This window comes from Ochotona curzoniae, unplaced genomic scaffold (assembly GCF_017591425.1).
Source record: "Ochotona curzoniae isolate NIBS_2020 unplaced genomic scaffold, NIBS_Ocur_1.0 scaffold_2476, whole genome shotgun sequence".
Lineage (NCBI taxonomy): Eukaryota > Metazoa > Chordata > Mammalia > Lagomorpha > Ochotonidae > Ochotona > Ochotona curzoniae.
The window spans coordinates 7,333,273-7,356,060 of record NW_024467095.1 but is presented as its reverse complement, the minus strand read 5'-3'; the positions used below and the strand labels follow the sequence as shown (position 1 = coordinate 7,356,060).

Sequence of the window (22,788 nt, the reverse complement as noted above, 5' to 3'; positions counted from 1 at the left end):
TCCTCTATATATCGACTTTCCAATTAAAAGAAAGGAGGAAAATAGTTGATTTTAATACAAAAAAAAAATCCATGCATAGTTCTTCATAAAACTATTTTCCTAAAATTTTGAAGTCTCTGCATACATATATGTGTTTATATACAGACATATGTATTCACATACATATAATCTTTAAGCTAATGTTTTGAAATTGAGGTAGGGAGAATCCATTATGAGAAAGATGTTTCCATTGGATGATACAGAGGAATTCCCACAGGATGAAACATAACAGTTTATTTCCTTATCAACTCATAATACATCTGTCTTAAAAGTTCTTGTAACTTTGCAGCCCCCCCAGGGTCTGGACTCTCAGAAAAGGAATGTGTCTGTCACACAAAGAGAAGATTTTAAGGCTCTTTAACCATCACCTCTTAGCTTGGGCTCATATCAATATAGTATAGGCCAAAAGGTTCACAAAATAGACCCTTTTTCTCACTGTTCTGGAGTCTCGCATGTACAAGATCAGGTGCAGCAGCTTAATCCCCTGGAGACAGCTCTTCCTGTTCTCATCTGAACTTTAATTCCATTGTGAGGGCTCCAACATCAGGATCCAATTGAAACTTCTTTTCCTCAAAAGTCCTTATTTCCCACACCATTTATTACACGGGCAATTTGGGCTTCAGCATAAGGATTTGAGGGACACACCAACATTCATTCCCTAACACACTTCAACTCTTTTAGGACTCCAGGAACAAGCTAGCTTTAGAACACAACCTTCCCTGATACACTGCCCATCGCTAAAAACTCTCCTGTTTCATTCATCCTCAAATGCACTTGCCAGAAGACCCCATCTACTATGAGCTGCAGAGAGCAGGCCCTGCAGGCTGCATCCTAAAGGCAGGAAAAGCCCACCATGCTCCACAGAGGAGTGACCTAAATAAGTGACCGTTCCAAGACAAACTACGAACAGGGACCTATTTATGGATGGACATTGTTAAGAGTTAAAAACAGACCATATTTGGCTTGAAACATGAAAATCCTACCCACAGTTAAAGCTTTTCTTTTCAGCTGCCAAAACAAACATTACAATATACTTACCATCTTGGCAGTATTCATTGTTTATATCTAACCACTTTTCTGGAACTTTACCTGCCATCATTTAGCTATCACTAAGTTTTTCTTTTACATTGAAAATACTTTTAGGTACTTTTACTATATTGGCCAAAAATTACTCCTGGCGGTAGTGGGGATGGGGGTGTGGGGGTGGGCGGTGTCTCGGGACTCCCACAGAAGGTCTTCAAAGCAGACTTGGTTTGTGTCTCCCTGGAATCCTTGAGCAGTATCTTCCGGGAAGACTTCCAGCAGCATAATGTGCTCAGAGACCAAACAGCTGCCGGCTCATTTTGCACCCCAGTTATCCTCCAAGAGCAAGGTTTTTCAGATGAAATCAAGTCCAAAATTGACAGAAATGGTAGCATAAAAGGGGGAAGTCATTTGTAAAAATACTGAGAGGTTGGGGCTTGCCCTACCGTAAGTGATGGGCACACACTTCTCACCTCTCCCCACCACCAGCCCCAACACCCTCGGGCAGAGTTAGAAAGTCTGTATCCCTTTGTATATTTCTAGGTTGCTATATGAAATGTCTTATTCACTGAAGCTTAAATGGCTTCACAGAATGCCATACCCATAATATTATAAATACAAACTTTACACTTTGGACTGTAGCCAGTGAGACATAAATATCACATCAATTTGATGCTACCATCTGTTTTATAAACATGAGTTAAAATATATTCCTTAATTGTCAAACATGTGGTTTTATCATTTCCCCCTTGACATAATTATTCCACCATAGAAAATGATTTAAAGTAATATATTTATTGCACTAAAAGGATGTTTGATCAACCTATCAAATTCACTTGCCACAAAAATATGCCTAGAAAAAGAAACTAACTTGCATTGCCTATGATCTTAAATATCAAGGAATTGGCAGATTTCCTCCTAGACTGACGTATTATTATAAGTGTTCATAATAACAAATATAGTAGTTACTATATGTGTCAATTAACAATTCATTATAAAAGTATTGCTAGTACCCAATTAATCAAGCAAATGTGAATGTTTCATAAATTTTGCTGAATAACCACCAAGTAGAAAAATCAGTGCAGACACGTAGCCTGTTGGTGAAGATGCCTGCAACTGATGGCAGAAGACCTGAATTCAATTCCTGCTCCAGCTCCTCTCTGCAGCTTCCTGCTGATATTCGCACCCCAGAGGCAATAGTAAAGTCTCATGGTATTAGATTCCTGCCACGCTCAAGGGAGAATGGGATCAAGTTCCTTGTGCCCAGTTTCCACCTATCCTGAGCCCAGCTGTGGCATTTAAAAGAGTGGACCCCTAGATGGACGCTCTCTTTCTCTCTGTCTCAAACAGGTTAAAAAGAACATGATAAAATGTACCAGAAATATCGATCTTAAGCAGATGGATTGAAAGTAGTGTTGGCGAGAGCCTCATTGCAGATTCTGCTGCCAGCAGTATGTTGAGCTTTTCCTATAGTCCCTTCGTTGGAGACTTTTTACTTCACTGGGCAAAGCAGTATGTAGGTTCAGGATGGGTCTGTATTTCCTTGGTACCAAGGAAAAAGAGAAACTTGGGAAGGAGAGTGGAAGAGATAAACCACTGGTCAGTTATCAGAAAGATTAATTTTGATCAAAGTCCATCAAATAGAAGGTGATTCCCTAAGATTATTGCTGTGCATATTGCTCAGAAAGCTTCCAAAGATCCCCTTATGGAATCTATTCATGTTATTCTGTTCATACTACCATCAGAGTTGAAAAGAACTTGTCTTACAGTATCACAGGGGCCCCTCTGCAGCACTGTGCCACCATAGGAAACGACCTCAGGCCCTTTGTCTTAGCCACACTCTATCACCAAATCCTGTTTATCCAGCAATTAAAAGCAAATTGACCTAATCTGCTATGGTATAGTAGACTGAACTTCCATCTGGGGCACCAGCATCACATCTGGCACAGGTTCTAATCCTCGCTGTTCCACTACGCATCCAGCTCCCTGCTTGTGGCCTAGGAAATCAGTGGAGGATAGTTCAAGTCCTCGGGCCTCTGCACTGAGGTGGGAGACCTGGAAGATGAGCCTTCTCTTCCCAGCTTTGGAATGGTTCAACTCTGGCAGTTGTAGTCTTTTGAGAAGTGAAGCAGCAGATGAAAGAGCTCCCTCTCTGTCTCTCTCTCTAAATCTGCCTTTCCAATACAAATAAATCTTTTTTTTTTTTTCTCTAAAGCAAAAAGCAACTTGGTAAAATTCATTTGTCTTAACACCTGACCATGTTTTTCCTTCTCATAATTATCAGTTTAATTATTTTGTTAACTTTAAGTCTTAATTTTATTTGGCCAAACAATCAACGAACAAATCCTCACTGAGCCCCAAGCAAGCTGGATGATCAAATTTGTAGGTTCTGATAGAATCTCAAACAATAGACATGGATTTGCACCTCTATGGTCTTTCTGAAAAGAATGATATATGTAGTCTGGGAAAAAATTACAAAATAAGGCCATGCACTTTAACTTATTTGACACATGACAAATTCAGGCAAAGACATAACTGGAATATTCATTGTGTGAGACACAGCACACATTAAGCCTAGCAATTAAGATATCTACATTCCACATTAGAGTACCTGGGTTCAATTCCTTGCACTGTTCTTTCAAAAACAAGATTCACTGTTTAAAGATTTATTTATTTTTATTGGATAGCAGATCCACAGAAAAAAGAACTAGAGAAATAGTTTTCATCCGTTGGTTCACTCCCCAGATGGGCACAATGACCAGAGCTGAACTAATCTGAAGTCAGGAGCCTGAAGCTTGTTTCAGGCTTCCCACACAGGTGCAGGTTCCCAAGGACTTTAGTTACCCTCTGCTGCTTTCCCAGAACACAAGCAGGAAGCTGGATGGGAACTGGAGCAGCTGGGACACAGAACTGGTACCCATACAGGATCCCAACACTTGCAAGGGGAGGATTAGCTAATTGAGCTTCATGCTACCAGCCGACTTACTCCTTGAATGGATGCAACAGCTGGGGCCGAACCAGGCTAGAGCAAGGGCTTGCTCTGCTCCCTGACTCCAGCTTCCTACTTTTGTGTACCCTAAGAGGAGATGGTTCCAGCCAATGGGTTTCCAGGCTCCCTCTGGGAAATCCAGATTGACCCTCAATTCCCAGTGAGATGCAGTCACAGAATATGAATTCATTCAATTAGAATCGCCAGCATAAGCAAACCCATACAGACAGATAACAGCTCAATCACTGCTTTGCGCTGGTGGTAAGGAAGCGATCCATGGATGACAGTTAAGGGATACACAACTGCTTTCAGAGATAATGAAAATATTCTAAAATTGTATTGGTGGCTGTTCAACTCTATGAATTCACTAAAGTCTATTAAAGTGTATACTGTAAATTTGTAAATTGCAGATTACGTGAATTTGAGTTCAGAAGAACTATTATTTTTTAAATATAGGCCTATAAATGTCTAAACTGTTTCCACATGAAATCCAACTTTTTTCAGCACATTCTCCAAAACCATGCCAAATGCATACATTTTTTTCCCATTTCTTTGGGTCTGGTGTTTTCCAGGACATTTCATATCTCCTCAGGTAGAACCTGCAGGCATGTGTGTGGCCTCTCCCCTGGCCATCCACAAGGTCAGCCCACTCCCCTCGGAGAGGCATGCGCCACTCCCGTTGGCTTGGAACGCTGTCCACCTGCTTCCTCCACTTTGCTTTGCTGTGGAAGAACTCACAATGCCATGACTGTTCAAGTTACTGGGATTTATTCTAGCCTTCTTATGCCATTGATGGAAAAGTTCAACAGAGAATAATCCTAAGCAAGCATTGACCCACAATTTACTTTCTTATCTGCCTTTGAAATCATTTATGGGCTTTTAATCACCAATTTGAAATTAATCCCATCTTGGCTAGAAAATCAGTACAATGCCCTCACTGAAAAGGGCTGAAAGAAAAACTATCTAAGGCATTTCTAGTATTCAGAAGGGAATAACTTTCAAATTGAGAACTTAAAATAGCCATGAATTAAATGTGTACTTCATATGCAGGTAAAGAAAGGTTAGTGACTTTATTTTAAACTGCTCCAATTACTGTAATCAACACTTCATTTGTGTCATCCAACCAAATATGTCTTAAATACTTTATTAAAAGTTTCTTCTCAAATGATTGTGGTATGTCGCTGGCTGAGTCTTGACCCAAATCTCAAAGACTGGTGATTATGTACATGATCAAACATTTAATAGTCACAGAATCTTCATCAAATCTGCAAACTTCTCTAAGCCTCAATGTGTTTTTAAAATGAATAAAAGAGCACCTTCCCTGCCTGTCTTGTAGAAGAGGTTTTAGGATCCAATGCAAACATATTGGATGAGAACTACAAAATATGTGCACAATTCCTAGGATTATAAGTGAAATGAGAGAACTGAGCTGTATTCAATACAAGGCCATCTTCCTCCTTTTTGCTTGCCTTTGTGTCTGCAAGCATTGACCCTTTGAGGAAATTAAACTTTATAGGATATCTTTTCTGGGAGTCATAAGAGTTCAATGCTCTTGCATATTGTGTTTCGCTCTACTGTCACAACCAGCTGACAGTAAAGGATCCAAGTGTAACAGCGGTAACTAGGTTCAACTCCCAGCTCCAGCTTCTGATTCGCCACCAGTGCAGACCCTGGGAAAGTAACAGCGATAACTCCAGTGACCGAGGTCCCAGAACTCACGTGAGAGACCTTGATTGTGTTCACAGATCCTGGTTCCAGCCTCAGCTTGGCACTTGGCACCAGCCCTGTGGTCCTTTAGAGACTGAACCAGTGGACAGTGGTAGCATTCATCTGTGTGTGTGTGTGTGTGTGTGTTTCTCAAAAAAAAATTTTTTTTTTTAATTTTGTGTAGTCAAGTTAAAAGGAATTACATATGTATGGGGAAGATAAAAGTCAAGTGAGAGATCATATTGAAGAGAATAAGACAAGAGAAACAGAGAAGGCAGTGACATAAAAATGAACATTTCGAAGAAAGGATGCGTCAACATTTCAGAAAAATAATCTATGGGTTCATATTGAAATATATTCAGAGACAGTTTGTCAAAACAAGATATCTCCTCCTCTGACATTTTTTGATACTGTCTCCTCCAAGGAGGCAAGTAGTGTAAGATACACTTCCCACTCCCTAAAGGGACATTGTAGCAAGGTTGATTAGGCTGGACCTGCACTTTCTCATGAGCATACATCTGCCAATGACCCACACATGTTAAGAACATGTCTGAAACCAGCACAGGGTTCTGCTAATTCCTAGTCTGCTAATCTGAGTCCATCTCTCATATGCTACCCCTTATTATGTCTATTATGCTATTTGTTTAAAGAAAAAGACTTGCATTTCAGAAATGGTGATACTGGAAAGGTTCTTTCATTTGATAAAATAATAGCTCTATTTTTTGCCCCAAATATGTAGCTATTTGTGTCCTACTCCTTCAGAAAATACTTCATTTCATAGTAAAAGTTTTCAGAACCAAGTAATTTGAGTAGCATGCCCTTTACAGCTACATTCTGCAAACTTTACTATTTCCAAATAAAGCAGTGTGCAATTTTTCAGGGACCACAGTGTTTTACTATCTAAGTTCACTTTCAGCAAGCTGTTTATCAAACAGTTTCCAATGACTATCATAATTTTTAAAAGGACAAAAAAAAAAAAAAAGGCCTGGCATGGTAGACTAGTGGCCAAATGGGCACCAGTTCGTGTCCCAGCTGCCGTAATTTCCATCCAGCTCCCTACTTGTGGCCTGGGAAAGCAGTCAAGGATGGCCCAAAACCTTGGGACTCTGCACGCATGTGAGACCCAGAAGAAGTTCCTGGTTCCTGGCATCAGATCAGCTCAGCACCGACCACCACGGCCACTTGGGAAGTGAATCAATGGACAGATGACCTTTCTCTCTGTATGTCCTTCTCTCTGAATATCTGCCTTTGCAAATAAATCTTAATGTGAATGAATTTAACTAATAAATGACAAGCACAGGTTTATACTTACTATCATGATAAGGAAAACATTTCTCTATTTGATAAATAATTATCATTTCCCAAGTGGGAGATCTGATATAAATACAACCAGAAGTACACATGTCTATGAAAAAACTAATTTCTTTCTAGATCAGCATAATGAGAGTATTCTAGGTTTGCCAAAGTTCTCCATTCTACTTCCTTTTTAACAAAATAAAAATATCAACAAAATTGCTTTTGAAATAAGACATTTATTCATTTACTAATTGTTTAACTAGAAAATGGTTACCTCATTCAGATATAATATGAACAGTACCATTCATAATGTATTTACTATAGCCATCTCTTTAACACCTGGTGAGCAGGGAAGGCTACCATGGCCCAGAATGCAGAAGGAGACACCTATATGGGCTAATTAAGTCTTCACATGTAAAAATCTGTTTTGCCCTTGTCAAGCATAGATTTTCTCAAACAGGAAAGGCCACCCGATAGGCACCAAAAGAGTAATGGAACCAGGAACAGGTGGAAACCATTCGGTCCTTTCATCATTATTTCTCTCCTGGAAATACACATGAAGCTAAAACTTGTGGGGAAAAAAAAAATTGCCATTTTTTTTCTCTCGTGGCTCATGCAGATTAGTTATGTTATTTTTAAAAATTGGCATTAGCTCCAAGTGAAAGTAGCATATTTGTAAAAAGAAAACTGCCTGGAGAAAACAAAGCCTTCCAACTGAGCCATAACGATTTCTTTTTGTCCAGAAGCAAATCCTAAATTGAATAAACAACCTTGAGATTTGTTGCTTGCACGATAATCTTGGACACGTCTCAGGATTTAGAAAACCTTGAACCTTGCGGTTTTGCTGAAGTAATATGCCCATCTAAGTTTACAGCTGTAATGAAGAGTTTACCTTGGAAGTTGGCATTCACAAAAAGTTGATAAGCACCTATTTAATGTTTCAGAAAGATAAAATACCAAAGTCTGGTGGAGATCTCTTAGTTACATATACAGTGTTCTGTAAGCCAATATGATACTCAGAATATTAAACAGGAACATCCTTTCCTACGGAAAACAGGGTAAAATAAATCTCAAATTAATGGTCATGCATTGTTGTGAAGGAGAATGGAATGACCTATAAAAACTTCTCAGTCCTTTCCCTGAGTGGAGGACTCAGAGAGTATCTTCTTTCTCTTTACTTCTAATAATCAAGCATTTCCAAACACAAGTTCATTCTGGGATTCTGGAGTAGAAAGAGAGATTTTTAGCCAGAGGAAGTGTTATTTGAAACAACCCGAAGAAGATTAAGCTGACACTAATTACAAACATACTACTATGGCTTAATAGTTAACAAGAAGTGCCTGGTTCACTGATGCAATGCTTACATTTTGTACAGAAATGTGGAAATAAAAAGACAAATGCTAAGAAAAAAAAGTGAAGAAACTTCTACTAAATACTATGCAACTACCTGGCATCACTCCAAAAGGGAGATTATTAAGTAACTTTAATAATGGATTTTTTTTTCTTTTAATCTGTTTCTTGAAACCTTTGTGGGCTGTGTGATACACTGTTTGCGGAGGGACCATTGGGAGTTGAGGGTTGAGCAAGGAAGCCATGAAGAGATGCACCAATCAAGAAGGAATAAAGGAGAAGGAGTTACGCAAAGAATTGTTGATGCGAAGCCCACTATGCCTAGAGAGTGGCTTGGCCTGGAAACAGTAAGCCATTCCAGATTCTCCAAGGAGACGTTTAAAGGGGGTCAGGAACAACAACCTGGACTTGTTCAAACAAGTCCATGGACTTTTCAGTTAAGGTCATCTGAAACTTGCAGAAGCTATTGATTATCTGAAGACTGTCATAAACCCATGAAACTCACCACCCGATGGAGTCTAACAGATTAAGAAATCCCAAATTGATCTCATCCAGACATGACCATTTATGCGACCATTTCACCTCTGTGATGCAGGAATATGAGGTTGGGCAAAGTACACAGAACTTAGTCTCTTCAAGGAGTATATAAATCCCTTAGTTGAATGCAGAACTGGATTAATCATTTCCAATCTGGGACCAGCACTGTGATGGAGCTGGTTATCACATACCCTGTGACACCAGCATCCTATACAGGCAGCAGTTTCCAGTCTCAGATAGCGTATGTGAGACCCAGCTCTCTGCTTATGCTCCTTGGAAGGGACAGCTGGCGTTGCATGTATTTGGGGCCCTGAAATCCATGAACCAGACTTGGATGGAGTTTGTCATTTTTAGCTGTCTAGCACTGTTATCTGGAAAGTTATTACTTGTGATAACTATTGCAGAAGTCTTAACGCCACTGGAAATATTACTTACGTAAAAGAACAGCAAGAGAAAGAATAAGTGTTCAAACATCTGGGCACAACTGCCTTCCATGTCAGAGTACCTGGGTTTGAACCTCAGCTCCCCTTCCAGTTCCAGCTTCCCACTAATGCCTTCTGGTTTATTGGAAGGGCAGGGTCCTTGGGTCCCGGCCACTCCCCTGGGAGACCCAGAATGCGTTCTGTGTTCTTGGCTTCAGTCTGGCCCAGCCCTGGCAGTGGGGAGTATGAATCAATAGGTGGAAGAACACTCGCTCTCTTGCTCTTTCTCTTTTTCATCTCTCTCTCCCTCTTTCAAATAAACACAAATTAAACATTTTTACAAGAAAGCATTGTAAGAGAAGTGCTTACACCAGGCTTTCAGCCACTGCATATACCCATTTTAGCACTACACACATGACTTTATTTCTTGGATGAAACCTCTTAATATCTAAGATTGTAGTTTGGGGAAAGTTGATTTTTGCCACATGCTCTTCGACTGTAAACTACCTCTTCTGTTCATTTCCTGATGGCTGATAGCATGGACTCCCTTAGGGACCGGTCTTCCATTCATGCTGAGCAAGCAGTTGTTTTTCCAGTTCTCAGAGATTCAGCCTGTTGGGGTGAACGGAGAATGTGGAAGTGGCTTGAAAAAAAAAAAGCATGTAGAAGTCCAACTCACCACTTTGAAATTACCTGAATGCAAACAAAACTGAGGAAGTCAAGTTAGAAAAAGGGGTCCAGGCTAGCAGGACCATGGTGGGGTATGAGGGGCTCCAAAACCCCGGACCCATGAGGTACTTAATAATTGCAAGTGCTGGATCTTGGCTCCCAACAACTTTTTCCACTCAATGCCAGTTCTTTTTCGGAATTTGTATCATTTCAAAAATAGTCTTTTTCTTTCAGCAGAAGTAATTTCTCCAAACTGGTTCACACGGATTTCACGCATGCATGAAGCTCCAAACCACTTACTGCCTGTCTACTGTGCAGTGGGATGTCAGCCAGCTGCAGCCACCCCTGGCCCTCAAGCCTGCTTTAACATTTAATTTGCACGTGATAACTCCGGGCAGCAGGTGTCCAGCTTCCTTCCCACAACGCCGGCCATTAAGGATCCAGACACAGGGCTAAGCTTAACCTCCTCACAGAGTCGCTGTGCCACCACTGTGTCTCACTCTAGACAACCTGTGCTGTCCCGGGAGCGTCGCAGTCGGGCGTCCTGCCCTCCGGGCCGGGCAGGCCCTGCTAGCGCCTGTCGGGCCAGGAGGGACCGCCTCGCCGGCGGCGTCCGGTCCCCGCCCCCTCCACCCTAGCGGCGGGCAGCGGGTGGGGTTCGGTAGGCCCGCAAGCGGGAAGTGGCCGCGCCCCAGCTGCGCGGGGAGAGGAGCGGCAGGGCGGGGCTGGGCCGGGCCGGGGTGCCGCGGGAAAGGGGAGGCCGCGGGTCGGGAGCTGCTCTGCAGCCGCCGCGCCGCGATGGGGCTGGAAACAGAGAAAGCAGACGTGCAGCTTTTCATGGAAGATGACGCCTACAGCCATCACAGCGGCGTCGACTTCGCCGATCCTGAAAAGTTCACGGACGCTGGCAGCGATCGCGATCCCCACGGGCTCAACTCGCATCTCAAGGTGAGACCGAAACCTGGACTTTCGGTGGGCAGAGAACGGCTCCCCAAGGCCCGGGATGCCGGTGGCCCCAGGGTGTACCTGGCTCAGGCTCCTAGGTCAGTCCTCATGGAGCCCAGCATAGTCTTCCGCGCCACCCAGCATTGGCGCTGCCTCCTGCGCAGTCAGGAAAGTCGAGTCACACTCCTACCATGACCCTAGCAGCAGGTGGGGTCGCCCAGCCCTGGCCTTCCACCGGGTTTGCGCTGGGTCCCCCAGGGCGGCAGGTGGGTGATGGGGAGGTTCATGTGCCCTGTCTCCGCAGCTGGGCTTCGAGGATGTGATTGCAGAGCCGGTGACTACGCACTCCTTTGACAAAGTATGGATCTGCAGCCATGCCCTCTTTGAAATCAGCAAATACGTGTTCTACAAGTTCCTGACCGTGTGCCTTGCAATCCCCCTGGCCTTTGCCGCGGGGATTCTCTTCGCAGTTCTCAGCTGTCTGCATATCTGGTGAGCTGGGGAGGAGGGGCAAGGTGCCCCGGGTTGGCGGGGGGGGGGGGGGGGGGGTTGAAGTGGGGGGGGAGGGGGGTTGGCTTGCAGGACAAAAGGAAGGTTTCCTGCCACCTGCACCCTGCCCTTGCTGGGAGGTTAGGGTTTACATCAGTTCCGGAAACGTGACCTACACTGGAGGGCCTGGAGAGGCACTGGACTTGGTCTGGAAAACTGGTTCGGATGGGGAATTGAACCCAGAGATAGAATGACCCACTTTCCCCTCTCCCAGATGATTTTCCTTCTAATTACCCATCCCTCCCCCGCTGAGCTGAGGGAGGTGAGGTCCTGGAAGGCATACTGACTGCCACAGGCTGCCCTTTCGCCCCTCCTCCTTTCCTAGGAGCTTGTTCCGACTCATGCTGTGCCAGTGGTTCTGGGCCTGGCTCTTGTTGTTGTTGCCATCTGCTTTGTTCGGTTTCCGTCTGTGCTAGAGGTAAAACATAGGTCATTTCTGAGCAGAAGGCCTCTGACAAGGTGATAGGACGGTGTTGTCAAGAGGCCTGGTGAAGCTGTGCTGCATACGGACAGCTTCCACCCTGCCACTGGCAAGTGGCAAGAATGGGGTCAGCGGTGATGGAAAGAACATGCATTTAAGGCACTGGCCCTCAGCACCAATGGATGAAAACTCAAGCTGCCGCAGAATGCCATGACAAGGCCATCAAGTGGTTCTCCCATCTGTAGCACATGCATGGGAGTGCATCTAGTCAAAAGGCAAAGAAATATGGAAGCCCACTTGGACATTCATAGGCTCTTTGAAGTAACTCTATTCACACTCCAAAATATATCCTAAAATTCTGCAGGGGTGCTGTGGTGAAGACTTCCTGCATGGAGTGCCTGGATTGGATTCCCAGGCTCCTGATTCTTGGCTCCCTTCTATTCCAGCCCCTGGGAGGCAGCGGGGATGATTGTAGGAGTTGGGTATGTGCCACCCATGTGGCCACAACTGAGAATGAGACCCCCCCGTCACCACCATTATGGGCATCTGGGGAATGAGCCAACAAATGGGGATGGTTTCTCTATCTCTCTCCCATGACTTTTTAAGTAAGCAAAAGGAATCTCCATATTATTCTGAGAAGTTGCACCACAGTCACCAGGCTGGTGTTCAGGTAGTCCTGGTGAACTCCATGTCTTTCTTAACCACTTTTATGACACTTCCACATCCTAATGCATGCTCAATATTCATTGTTAGCACAAAGCCACCATCATTCCTTTTTGCCATCCTCTTCTTCAGTCGGTTAGCTAATTAGTTCAATCACTAAACTGAATCTATCAAAAAGGCTTGATTTGGGCTGGACACCACCTTAGTAGAAGATAGGCTCGGCCTGAAGGTTGTTGCACCTCAGGGTAGCAGGTGAGGTGCAAGGAGAATGTTCTGATGAAGAAGAGAGAAATGGGCAATTGTTTATGGAAGGAACCAAGTCTGAAAATGCTTTACAAGGGTAATTTAACAATTCATCAACTAAGGAAATGGTAGACAGAGAACAATAATGTGATCACTAAAGGCTGTAAACAGCCAAATTGTTTTGAAACTGCCACAGAGAGAAGCCAGAAAAGTGAAAACTTTTCCCTTTATGCATGGTCAGATTTCCACAGTGCACCAGTAGAGTCATCTCATATTCTACACTTAGTCAAGGATTTTTTTTTAAAGAGCCTAGGCCCACTCTTAAAATGTTGGACTCCTAATTAATTGAAACCACTCATGTAACCTTTATGCCAACTTTCTCACTCTCAAAAATATGAAAAATGGAGTGGCCACGTATCATATTGTGAAATGCTAGCTATTTGAAAATACAGAATGCCACACATGCAGTCAAGAAAGCCAGGCTTCCCCTAAATCTTTGTGAAAGAACTGAGAAAAATAAACCTATTTATTAAATGGTGAGAAGATATAAATGAAACTACAGTTAACCAAATGGCACCTCTCTCCAGCTGGCTATCCTGAAAATCAAAATGTTTTTCATGCAATGCTTCCATTGGTGAATCATCAACCCACTTCATTTCTATCCACATAAAACATGCTATTCAACTTCTGCTTGTGTTTCAAGTTACATTCATGTGGGTCATTAATACTTAACTATCACAAATTTGTCACCAGGCAGCTGCAATTGTAAATACAGGAGCAGGTTTAAACAAAAATGCTTAAATGTAGTTTATGCCTTGATAAAACAGGTTTGTCATTAACACATCACATTCCCATGACATCATAAAATCAGATCAAGGAAAAGCCTTACAGAAGAGCAAACCCACTTGAGTAAGATTTTTGTTTCGTTTCTAATCCATTTTATGTATTTTTTGGCAGGGTAATATATATTGTTTCACCAAGAGGTTGGTGATAATGGAAGTTATAAAAATACATCGTAATGGAACTCTGAACTAAATCATTTAAAATTCACTTGAGTCACAAAGGTCACTTAAAGTTGTACCATCTAGTAAGAAAGTCAAATATATGCACCTGTTGATGATATCTTTTGGGAAAAATGAGGATTAAGAGTAGGTACCTGAGAAGCACAGAGGAAAGAGGAAAAGGGATGGAGGAACAGGCAAGGCATGCAGGAAGCAGGCTCCAAGGAAAATACATAAGTTGCCATTTAGGCACAGAAACCAGGTAGATAAATTTGCTGCTTTGCTTCTTATGGTTTCAGAATCCATGCCACCAGTTATAATAATATTAGTAACTGTCATCTACACTCCTGTTTCTTTGAAAGCAACATATTTTTTACGCATCTGAGCACTAAAGTGGATGCTATTCATATATTTAACCCTGAATGTCCAAACAAATATAAGTCATTCTATCTCTTGGTTATTTCTCCTCGTACCCAGCCATGAGTCGGTGACCTCATTTGGTGAAAACCAAGAATTCTCACACTTTTCTCTTGCTCACCCCAGGATTATGATGCCTTTTATAAAGACCTGCCTGATGGTTCTGCCTTCGGTGCAGACGATATGGAAGAGTGTGACAGATATGGTCATCGCTCCGTTGTGTACAAGCATGGGACGATGCTTCTCCTCTGTCAGCCTACAGCTGAGTCATGACTGAACACTAGGAACTTGGGGCTGGAGAGCTGGCTCCTGTGAGCCTTCTGACATTGTCATAAAAGCGCTACTGTTCTGTCCATTCCCCAACCATTCCAATTAAAAAAACTACTGAGATGGGCACCCACATTGACAAATGCTTATTGGCAGATCTTTTCAAGTCATGCTATTCTAATTAACAGCCAAGGATGTCATGTCTAACTTCATACCCAGAATTAAACAGGAGATTGGCAATACATTAATTTTGACAGGCAGTTTTCGTTTTAGTGCAGAAGGCTACATTTTATAGTGATGAATTTATAGAGATTAAGAGACGTTTCTCTCAAAACACTACAATACTTTTGCTCACAGCTCTTGACAAAAATACTGGATTTCTTTTCTTAATTTTGGGAATAATTCTTCTTAAATTACTTTTATAACAATAGTAATAAGGATAGAGATAAGATATTCAGATCCTCTAAATTGCAACAGCAAAAACACACTTTAAAAACACATAGCAATGATCATAAAATATCAGATATTAAAAAATATGAAAATAGCTCATGAAAAATTTATTCCTCTAAGCTACTGTTAACTGTTAACCTATAGGCTTATTTAACAAGATGTTTCATTTGATTGTATATTTTGTACTGAATGTAAATTGTTGCTTTAATCAGATTGCTCTAAAGAAAGTTATATTTGTTATCTTGTTGAACTAATATATAGAATGAAACCTGTATTCCCCACAATGTAATTTCATTGGTAAGACTCCACAGTAATTATAGAAGCGTTAAGAAAATCATTACAAGACTTTTTTCTTAAATTTTCATAACAAAATCCTTAACATGTTTTATGATTAATTTTATGTGGCAGTGATCTTAAAATAATTCCTGTATAATTGGAATTTATTTGTGGCAATGCTTTTTTTCTTTTCTTTTCTAGTTAGAAATTAATACTTTGTAATTCATTCCTGTTAATGTTAAACTTTCCTTTTAATTGATATTGGTGCTATATAATAATATTTAACAATAGAGACTATTTCTGACTACGTATAATGTTAACTATAGTAATTCACATAGTAGGCTATTTGCCAGTTTGTTGGGTTCATACTACTGAGCTATGTACATAAATTAATAATTTGCAACCATGAGTAATGAAGATGTTCCCTGTTACAGGTTTAATAATGCAGGATCAAGTTTGCTTGTATTTTTGTACTGTAGTGTGCTATTTCTCTTATGAGATGCTGTTGGGTTAAAACTCATTATTCCAAAATAATATAGATGCACTACATATGTCTCTTACGTGAGTAGTTATAATTTACACATCAGTGTGTATATTTCAATGTGTCGATGCTTACATTTCAAAATTACCACCAGAACCTGAATATCCTCACTTAAGTGACAAATCTTCATTCATTGAAGAGTAATGAGATTTTTCAGAATTACCAGATCCAGTGAACATAAAGAAAGATTGAACTGGAATACTATTTGTAACCAAATCGAGTGAATGCTTCAGTTAGGAAGTTCATATTCTTTTGAGGGTAATTAAGAAGAGACACTTCAGAACTGCCTTTTGCCATTGTAGCATTCTCTACAGAAAACCTTCATGACGATTACCCCTCGCTTGACTGTACAGATTTCATTATGCTAGTTAGGACAATCAGTCTCATGGCTTTATAGTTACACTTTGTATTTAAATGCTTGTTAAAAATCTTTGGATAGGTAACTAAGCCACAAGTATTTGATGAATAAATCATCTATTTTAATAAACATGGGCTTCCATCTTTTCAAATCATTCCTGGCAATTTTTAAAGCTAAAGTATACATACACAGCCATGTACCAAAGTCTTTCCACTTCTAAAAACACAACTTCCAATGATTAGTTTCAAAATGAGCTGTCACTGAGATTTTCCATAACCATTTCATTTCAAATATTCAAACTTTGTATCAAATAAATCCAAGTTTTCTATGTATTCATATTGGCTTTTATCTGAGGCAGGAGGAAGTGGAAGATTATCCACAATAAACTTTTAGAAAATGCACAAATGTTGTCATTGCCTTTACTATATTAAATATGGAACTGATCAATAATAAGCTTTTGAAACTAACTTTTAACTTCTTAAAACTCAAAATAAGTAATAAATACATGATTTATTGCTTCTTCATGAATGTGTTTGCATAAAATTGTAAGAACTAATATTTAAACCATTGTTTTCCTAAACCCTAAAGAGGTTCCATGTGACTTTTTCTATCATTTGGTAAATAGCATGAAATAGTTTTACTTATATCTACCATACTTCTTTCTTATAAAACCTCCTCTTCCTAATACTAAATAAACTGATATTTCTGCTCCTATTTCTTGATGCAAAAGGAATAATATCAGCCATATGTACTTAGATACCTGATGCCCAAAATTATTTTTGGAAAGTGAATATGTAAGGCATAAGGCTGATGTTGGCGTGGGTTTTCAAGTGTTCACTTAATCTGGAAAATACGACCAATATCTAATAATAAACTAAGTGTGTGGCTTTTTAAAATGCTTTTTAAGGAACTTTAAAAGTGCCACTTCTTTTTTTTCTAAGATGAATGAATCTTTATTTTATTTGAAAGCTAGAATTACAAAGAGAGAGGGAGATACAAAGAGAGAAAGAGGTCTTCCATCTGCTCTTCACTCCCCAAATAGCCACATAGCTTGGCTGCACCAGGCCGAAGCCAGGATCCCAGAATTTCATCCGGAATGATGGGGCCCAAGCAATTGAATGATCCTTCACAGCTTTCCCAGAGGCATTAACAGGAAGCTGGATTGGAAGTGGATCAGCTGAGACTGAGCCAGTGCCAATATGGGATGCCAACTCAAGAAGATGGTGGCCCAGCCTATTTGTGTCACAGCTGTTCCACTTCCTATCTGGCTGCCATCCAACTTGTGATTTGGAAAAGCTCAAAAGATGGTGGCACAACCTATTGTGCCCCAGCTGCTCCACTTCTCATCCAGCTCTCTGCCTGTAACCTGGAAAAGCAGAGGAGGTGGCCCAAGAACTACATGGGGTACCTGGAAAAAGCTCTTGGCTCCTAGTTTCAGATTGGCTCAGCTCCAGCCAGTGCAGCCATTTGGGGAGTGAACCAGTGAATGCAAGGACTCTCTTGTCTCTCCTTCTCCCTTTAAGTCTGCCTTCCAAAAAAGGATAAAATAAATAAATCTTTAGAAAAAGATGGTGCCCCAACCCACTACACTACAAGTTAACTCCAAGTCCCTCTTCTTGATAGTAATTCAGGTCCTGTTAATTTGTTTCAATATCTTGCTTGTATTATAATGAAAAGAGCCTCACACTAGAAGTCAGACAAGTGGATTCCAGACTCAACACTATAATTACTGAAGTATGTTACCTCCTACAAATGATTCAATCCTTGGAGCTCAGTTTTCCTCTTTAAATTTTATATTCATTTTATTAATTTGAAAGGCAGGGAAAGTAGTGAGGAGAAGTTCCTTTCCACTGATTCACTTTCAAAATGTCCAAATCACCTAGGTCTGGGCCAGGATGAAGCCAGGAGCCTGGAGCTGCATCAGACTCCTCAATGTGAATCTCATGGATCCAAGTACTTGAGCCTGACAGCATAACAGGAGCTCCTATGGAACTTTTTAAGCTACACATTAAGAAACTGAAACAAAATAGGTGTAGGTAGACTTCATGAAAATTTAGCCAAAGCTAATGATAATTTATTAGCAAGATTTAGTATTCTCCACCTGCCTTTAGAAAATTAGTATTTCCCAAATGAGAAAATGAGTGTATAAATCAATGACTAAGAAAATTTGTATTTCCCTGTGCAGGGGAGACAAGAAACGAGTAGGTGGAGGATGGGACACAGGCTTCAGGTTTACTACATATCCAGGTGACATTTTCTAAATACAATATAGGTTGACCTTTCACAATCGAATCAGTCTATTCTCATCTCTTTGTTCACCCTAACGAGCAGAATGAGTAGAAGCTGCCCATTAATGTATCCTAAATTATTTATGTACTCATCTTCAACTTCTCTCTATGGACAGTGTCTGAAGTGCTGCCTTTGGAACCATAAACCTTGATTATTATTTTTTTAATTTTAATGGAACTTGCTGTTGAATGGGTAACATCTTAATCTATTAGCAGCCATGCAATACTTCCATGTGAATTAATAATGTGAGAAAGGAATATAACTTCTTACATAAGGGACCCAAACATGAGAACCCTGGGCATCTTATAAGAGCATCGTGTCACGTATATGATGCCAGGGATTAACAGATATGTCACCAAGGAGAAAAAAGGACAGAAAAAGAAAGGAAGGAGGCTTAAAATCATGATCTCCATCCCTCACAATTTGTTTTTGGAGAATCCTGACCCAAATTCCTGGTGTAGGTGTAGTTAACACTGAGCAGGGATGAAAGCAGTTGAAATCAGCTACAGACTGTGCTGTTTTTTCCAAAAAGGAACGTACTTTTTTGTAACTAAATGAAAAAATCCCGGAGATCAGGGGGTGGGAGAATGGGCATGAGAGCTCTGTTGGAATGGCGTTCCCTAAAGATTGCGCAGGAAAGCAAAACCAAAACTAAAAACTAAACTACACATAGTGACCATCTGTGTCTCCTCATCTTGCCCTCTTTGCTGTTGACTGATGTGCTGTGTCTTTGGCAAAGAAAGAAGACCATACAGCAGTCAAAGACATCAGAAGATACCACTTCAATAATATCCAAAAATAGGACAGGGACTCCTATCTGCTCGCACTTGGATGTGTGAGGTCATTCAGCTTGGCCGTACAGCTGGGTAAGTCATTTTGCCATTATAGGAAAAGTTAGGGAAGGACAATGATGAGAGAAAGGAAGAGACATGACTCAGAGTGGAACTCGGAATGGGAAGCAGCGCACAGCCAAGGGCAAGGGGTCAGGAAGAGAGGAGAGCAACAGGTCATCTTTGGAGCATTCTTTTCTTTCCCTGTAGCCCAGTCACTTGTCACTGAGCACCTACCAGGAACAAAAGGGGAGAGAAGGGCAGTAGACAGGACTCCTGTCTAAATGAATGCCACATTTCTCCCAGCCAAGTGCAGTCTCAGCTAACTGGGGCAGTGAAACAAGGAATCAATTGGAAAGCTGCAGGGCTGAAATCCCCTGTCCCTGGGAGGCAAGTAGCAAGAGTTAATGAGCTCAGTTTACTGGAGAGGTAAGCTGGGAGTCCTAGGAGCAAGACAAAGCTGGGAGAATTCCCATTTCCCTACAAGCAACAGCAGCATTTACATGGTGGGTATTTTCTCATTCCCTGATGGTCATTCATTTAGTCTGCGTTATAGTCTTTACAATATAGGTTTTTACATCATCTCCATTTTATAGATGATGAAACAGATGACTTGGGGTTGAGGAATATACTCTAGATCACACTGGGAGTTAGGATTGGAGCTAAGAGAATTGGACACCCAAGTCTATGCTTGTAATCATTACGGAGATGTTTCTATTCCTCTCTGCAATAGTGCATATTCTAATGACTTGTTATCCCTTCTGGTCAAAATCTTCTGTTCCATCCCTCATTTAATTATGTCATGTTTCCTATTCTAAGCACTTTTTTTTTCATTACCAATCAATGGATTCAGTTCCATGACCTCACTGAACAAACTCCTCCAAGGTGGCAATCTATGCTCCCTGCACTTGCCTCATTCTGGAGTATGTATGTCCATCAATCAGTAAAGATTTCATATTTACAAATACCTACACTTTTTACTTAGGATGCTAGGTGCTAATACAAATTCAATATTACAATATCCCATTTTGCACGTGTAAGACGAACATTTTTCTATAGTGACAGTGAGTGTTGTGATCCCAATGCTTATTCCTTTTTTCATTCACACCTGACACAGCAATGCTTGTACTGCCATAATGACCACAGTGGGCTGCCTTCCAATGTTGGTTACGACCAGCACAGAGCCATCCACTCCTCCTTCCCTTGCCTTCCTCCCCTCTCTCAATCCTGACTTCTCACCCAGTCCAGTGAATGGAACTCCTGAGATGGCCTTGAGGAGTTTACCATGCTTTGGCCATGAGACAATGAAAAACTAATTGGACCGCACAAGATGATCTTACCTATTTAGAACTTTGTCTTAGATGATCTCACACAGTCTGAAGTTGTTCTGTATGAAATATGCAAGTGATAATACACTAAAATAAAATAATACACTGAATATTTCAGAAATGGAAGATAGACTTGCAAACTTATTTCTCCACAAAGAGACAGCAGGAAGAAATCAATGATCAAAGAAGGGAGTGATATTAAATGTGGAAAATCATAGCACCAGAACATTGAAAACAATAGTTTCTCCAGTACAGGAGTTGGCCTTGTTGATATCATCACAAAAAGAGCACACACTTTTCAGTGCTAAAAAAAAAAAAAAATGTAAATGAGACAAAAAAATCTCCAGAGAATATACAGCAAAGTCAACCAATGTCATGTTCAGAGGCCATAGTAGGTGCAATGGGATGGGGTAGAGAACAGGATCACAGCTCTGGAAATAAAATACACACACAGATACACACAGACACACATTCATCATCATGTAAAATAAATAAAACAGCGATTGATTTATTTTTACATATATCCTATTTAGACAACTGGAAGAACCCATGAAAATTAAACATTTGAAAACTAGACCCCTGAAAGTTATCACAGTTGTTGATAATGTTTGCTATAGAGAAGATTGAGGGGTCACATAAAGAATTAAAATGTCATGCTAACAACATTGTTTATTAAGACAATTTATTTCCTCGGGGAGGGAAGTCTTAGGAGGTGGGGGTATTTTTACTGGAATAGGCATAAATGCACACACACAATGCTTGACCATAAAATTTTCAAACAATGAGAAACAGACAAAGAGTATGGCAGAATATTTTCCTTGGAAGAATTTCGAAAATGCTGAGCATCCAATCTATCCGGGAAAGATCGGACACAACCCGTGCTCTGTGCTGCATGATGATCATGCCCATAAAGATAGATTCAGAATTGGACAGAAAAAAATCTTCCAAGCTTTAAGTCTACGATAACAGTCATACAACAGGAGATTCCTTCAGGTTCAGGATGAGTTGAATTATTTTGTAGTAACCTCTAAGAAATGGCTCAGACTTCCTACATGGGTAATGAATGTATTAGTACTACCTCAATTCCTGCTGCTAATACCTTTTGGGTGGGGCTCATGGAAGAGTTTAATATAGCTCAGGCCCTTTAGTCCCACACACTTGGCTGCTGCTCAGTTTGCAATTCCTGACTTCACATTCCAAGAACCCTTCAGTTTATAGAAATGGGAAGAACTGCCAGTTCCCTGCAAGCAACTTGGCTAAAAAACCTATCGGATTCCCCTATAATAGGGCTTCTTTCAATTTTCTTGCCAATGCTTCTTGGGATTCCCTGTAAATCTTCTAGGCTGCAATTCTATTGCCCTTCTCATAATATAAAGGTGTGCCCATAGGCTCTATGTCATTGCATAGTTTTACTTCCTAGTCTCATGGTTCTTCTATAGGACATAACATCTGCCTTCTTGAACATCCTGAATATAAAGGGTTTCATGTTTCCCCAACATTATTGCTTCCCAAAATTGAACACCTAGGAACTTGCTAGAATGCCAGTGTGGATTCAGTGGATCTGGAATCCATCCTGAGATTCTATATTTCTAACACATTCCACAATGATGCAAGAACCAAGGTTCTGGAGCCACATTTTGAGTAGTGAGCTCCAAGAAAGCAGCTTGAGTAAGACACAGAAGGAGGTGCTGTGAACAGAAAAGAAACTTACAATCATATCTGCTCTGAAGTTAGTATTAAAAGTAAACTCATTATGCTAGAAGGTGAAATTTCTTATAGTAAAACTGAATGGTCAGTTTAAATTTAATATATATCCTTATTTCTGCTCCTTCTGGAGTGAAGCACTTTACAATTGAGCATCCGTGTTGCAAAGGGAGTGGTGTAGCAATGCATTTCCCCAGGTGAAAGCAACTCCTGGGAAATCATTTATTTACTAGGGGAAGGACCAAAGGAAAGAGAGTTTCCTTTGTTAAAGAATGGGGCTCTGACTGAAAGCCAGACAGGTCACAAAACAAAGGGCTTTAGGAGGGTTCCTCCTAAATATTTATATTCACTTAAGAAGATATCCCCAGAGAATTTTGGGGTGGTATTCCGGAACTGACTTCATCTTTATTCTTCATCATGTCAGTACAATCAACTCAGAACTTCTTTGTTAATAATTTGTTAAAAGTAAGATGC

At 40.8% G+C, this 22,788-nt stretch overlaps 1 protein-coding gene across 1 annotated transcript; it reads left to right on the top strand.

Moving 5' to 3' along the window:
- The first annotated feature begins 10,805 nt into the window (after positions 1-10,805).
- Positions 10,806-16,560, top strand: CAV2 (caveolin 2). Its single transcript, XM_041002414.1, has 3 exons — positions 10,806-10,980; positions 11,282-11,469; positions 14,398-16,560. Exons 1-3 carry the CDS (start codon positions 10,831-10,833, stop codon positions 14,546-14,548), a joined length of 489 nt encoding a protein of 162 aa, XP_040858348.1. The 5' UTR covers positions 10,806-10,830; the 3' UTR covers positions 14,549-16,560.
- The last annotated feature ends 6,228 nt before the right edge of the window (positions 16,561-22,788 follow it).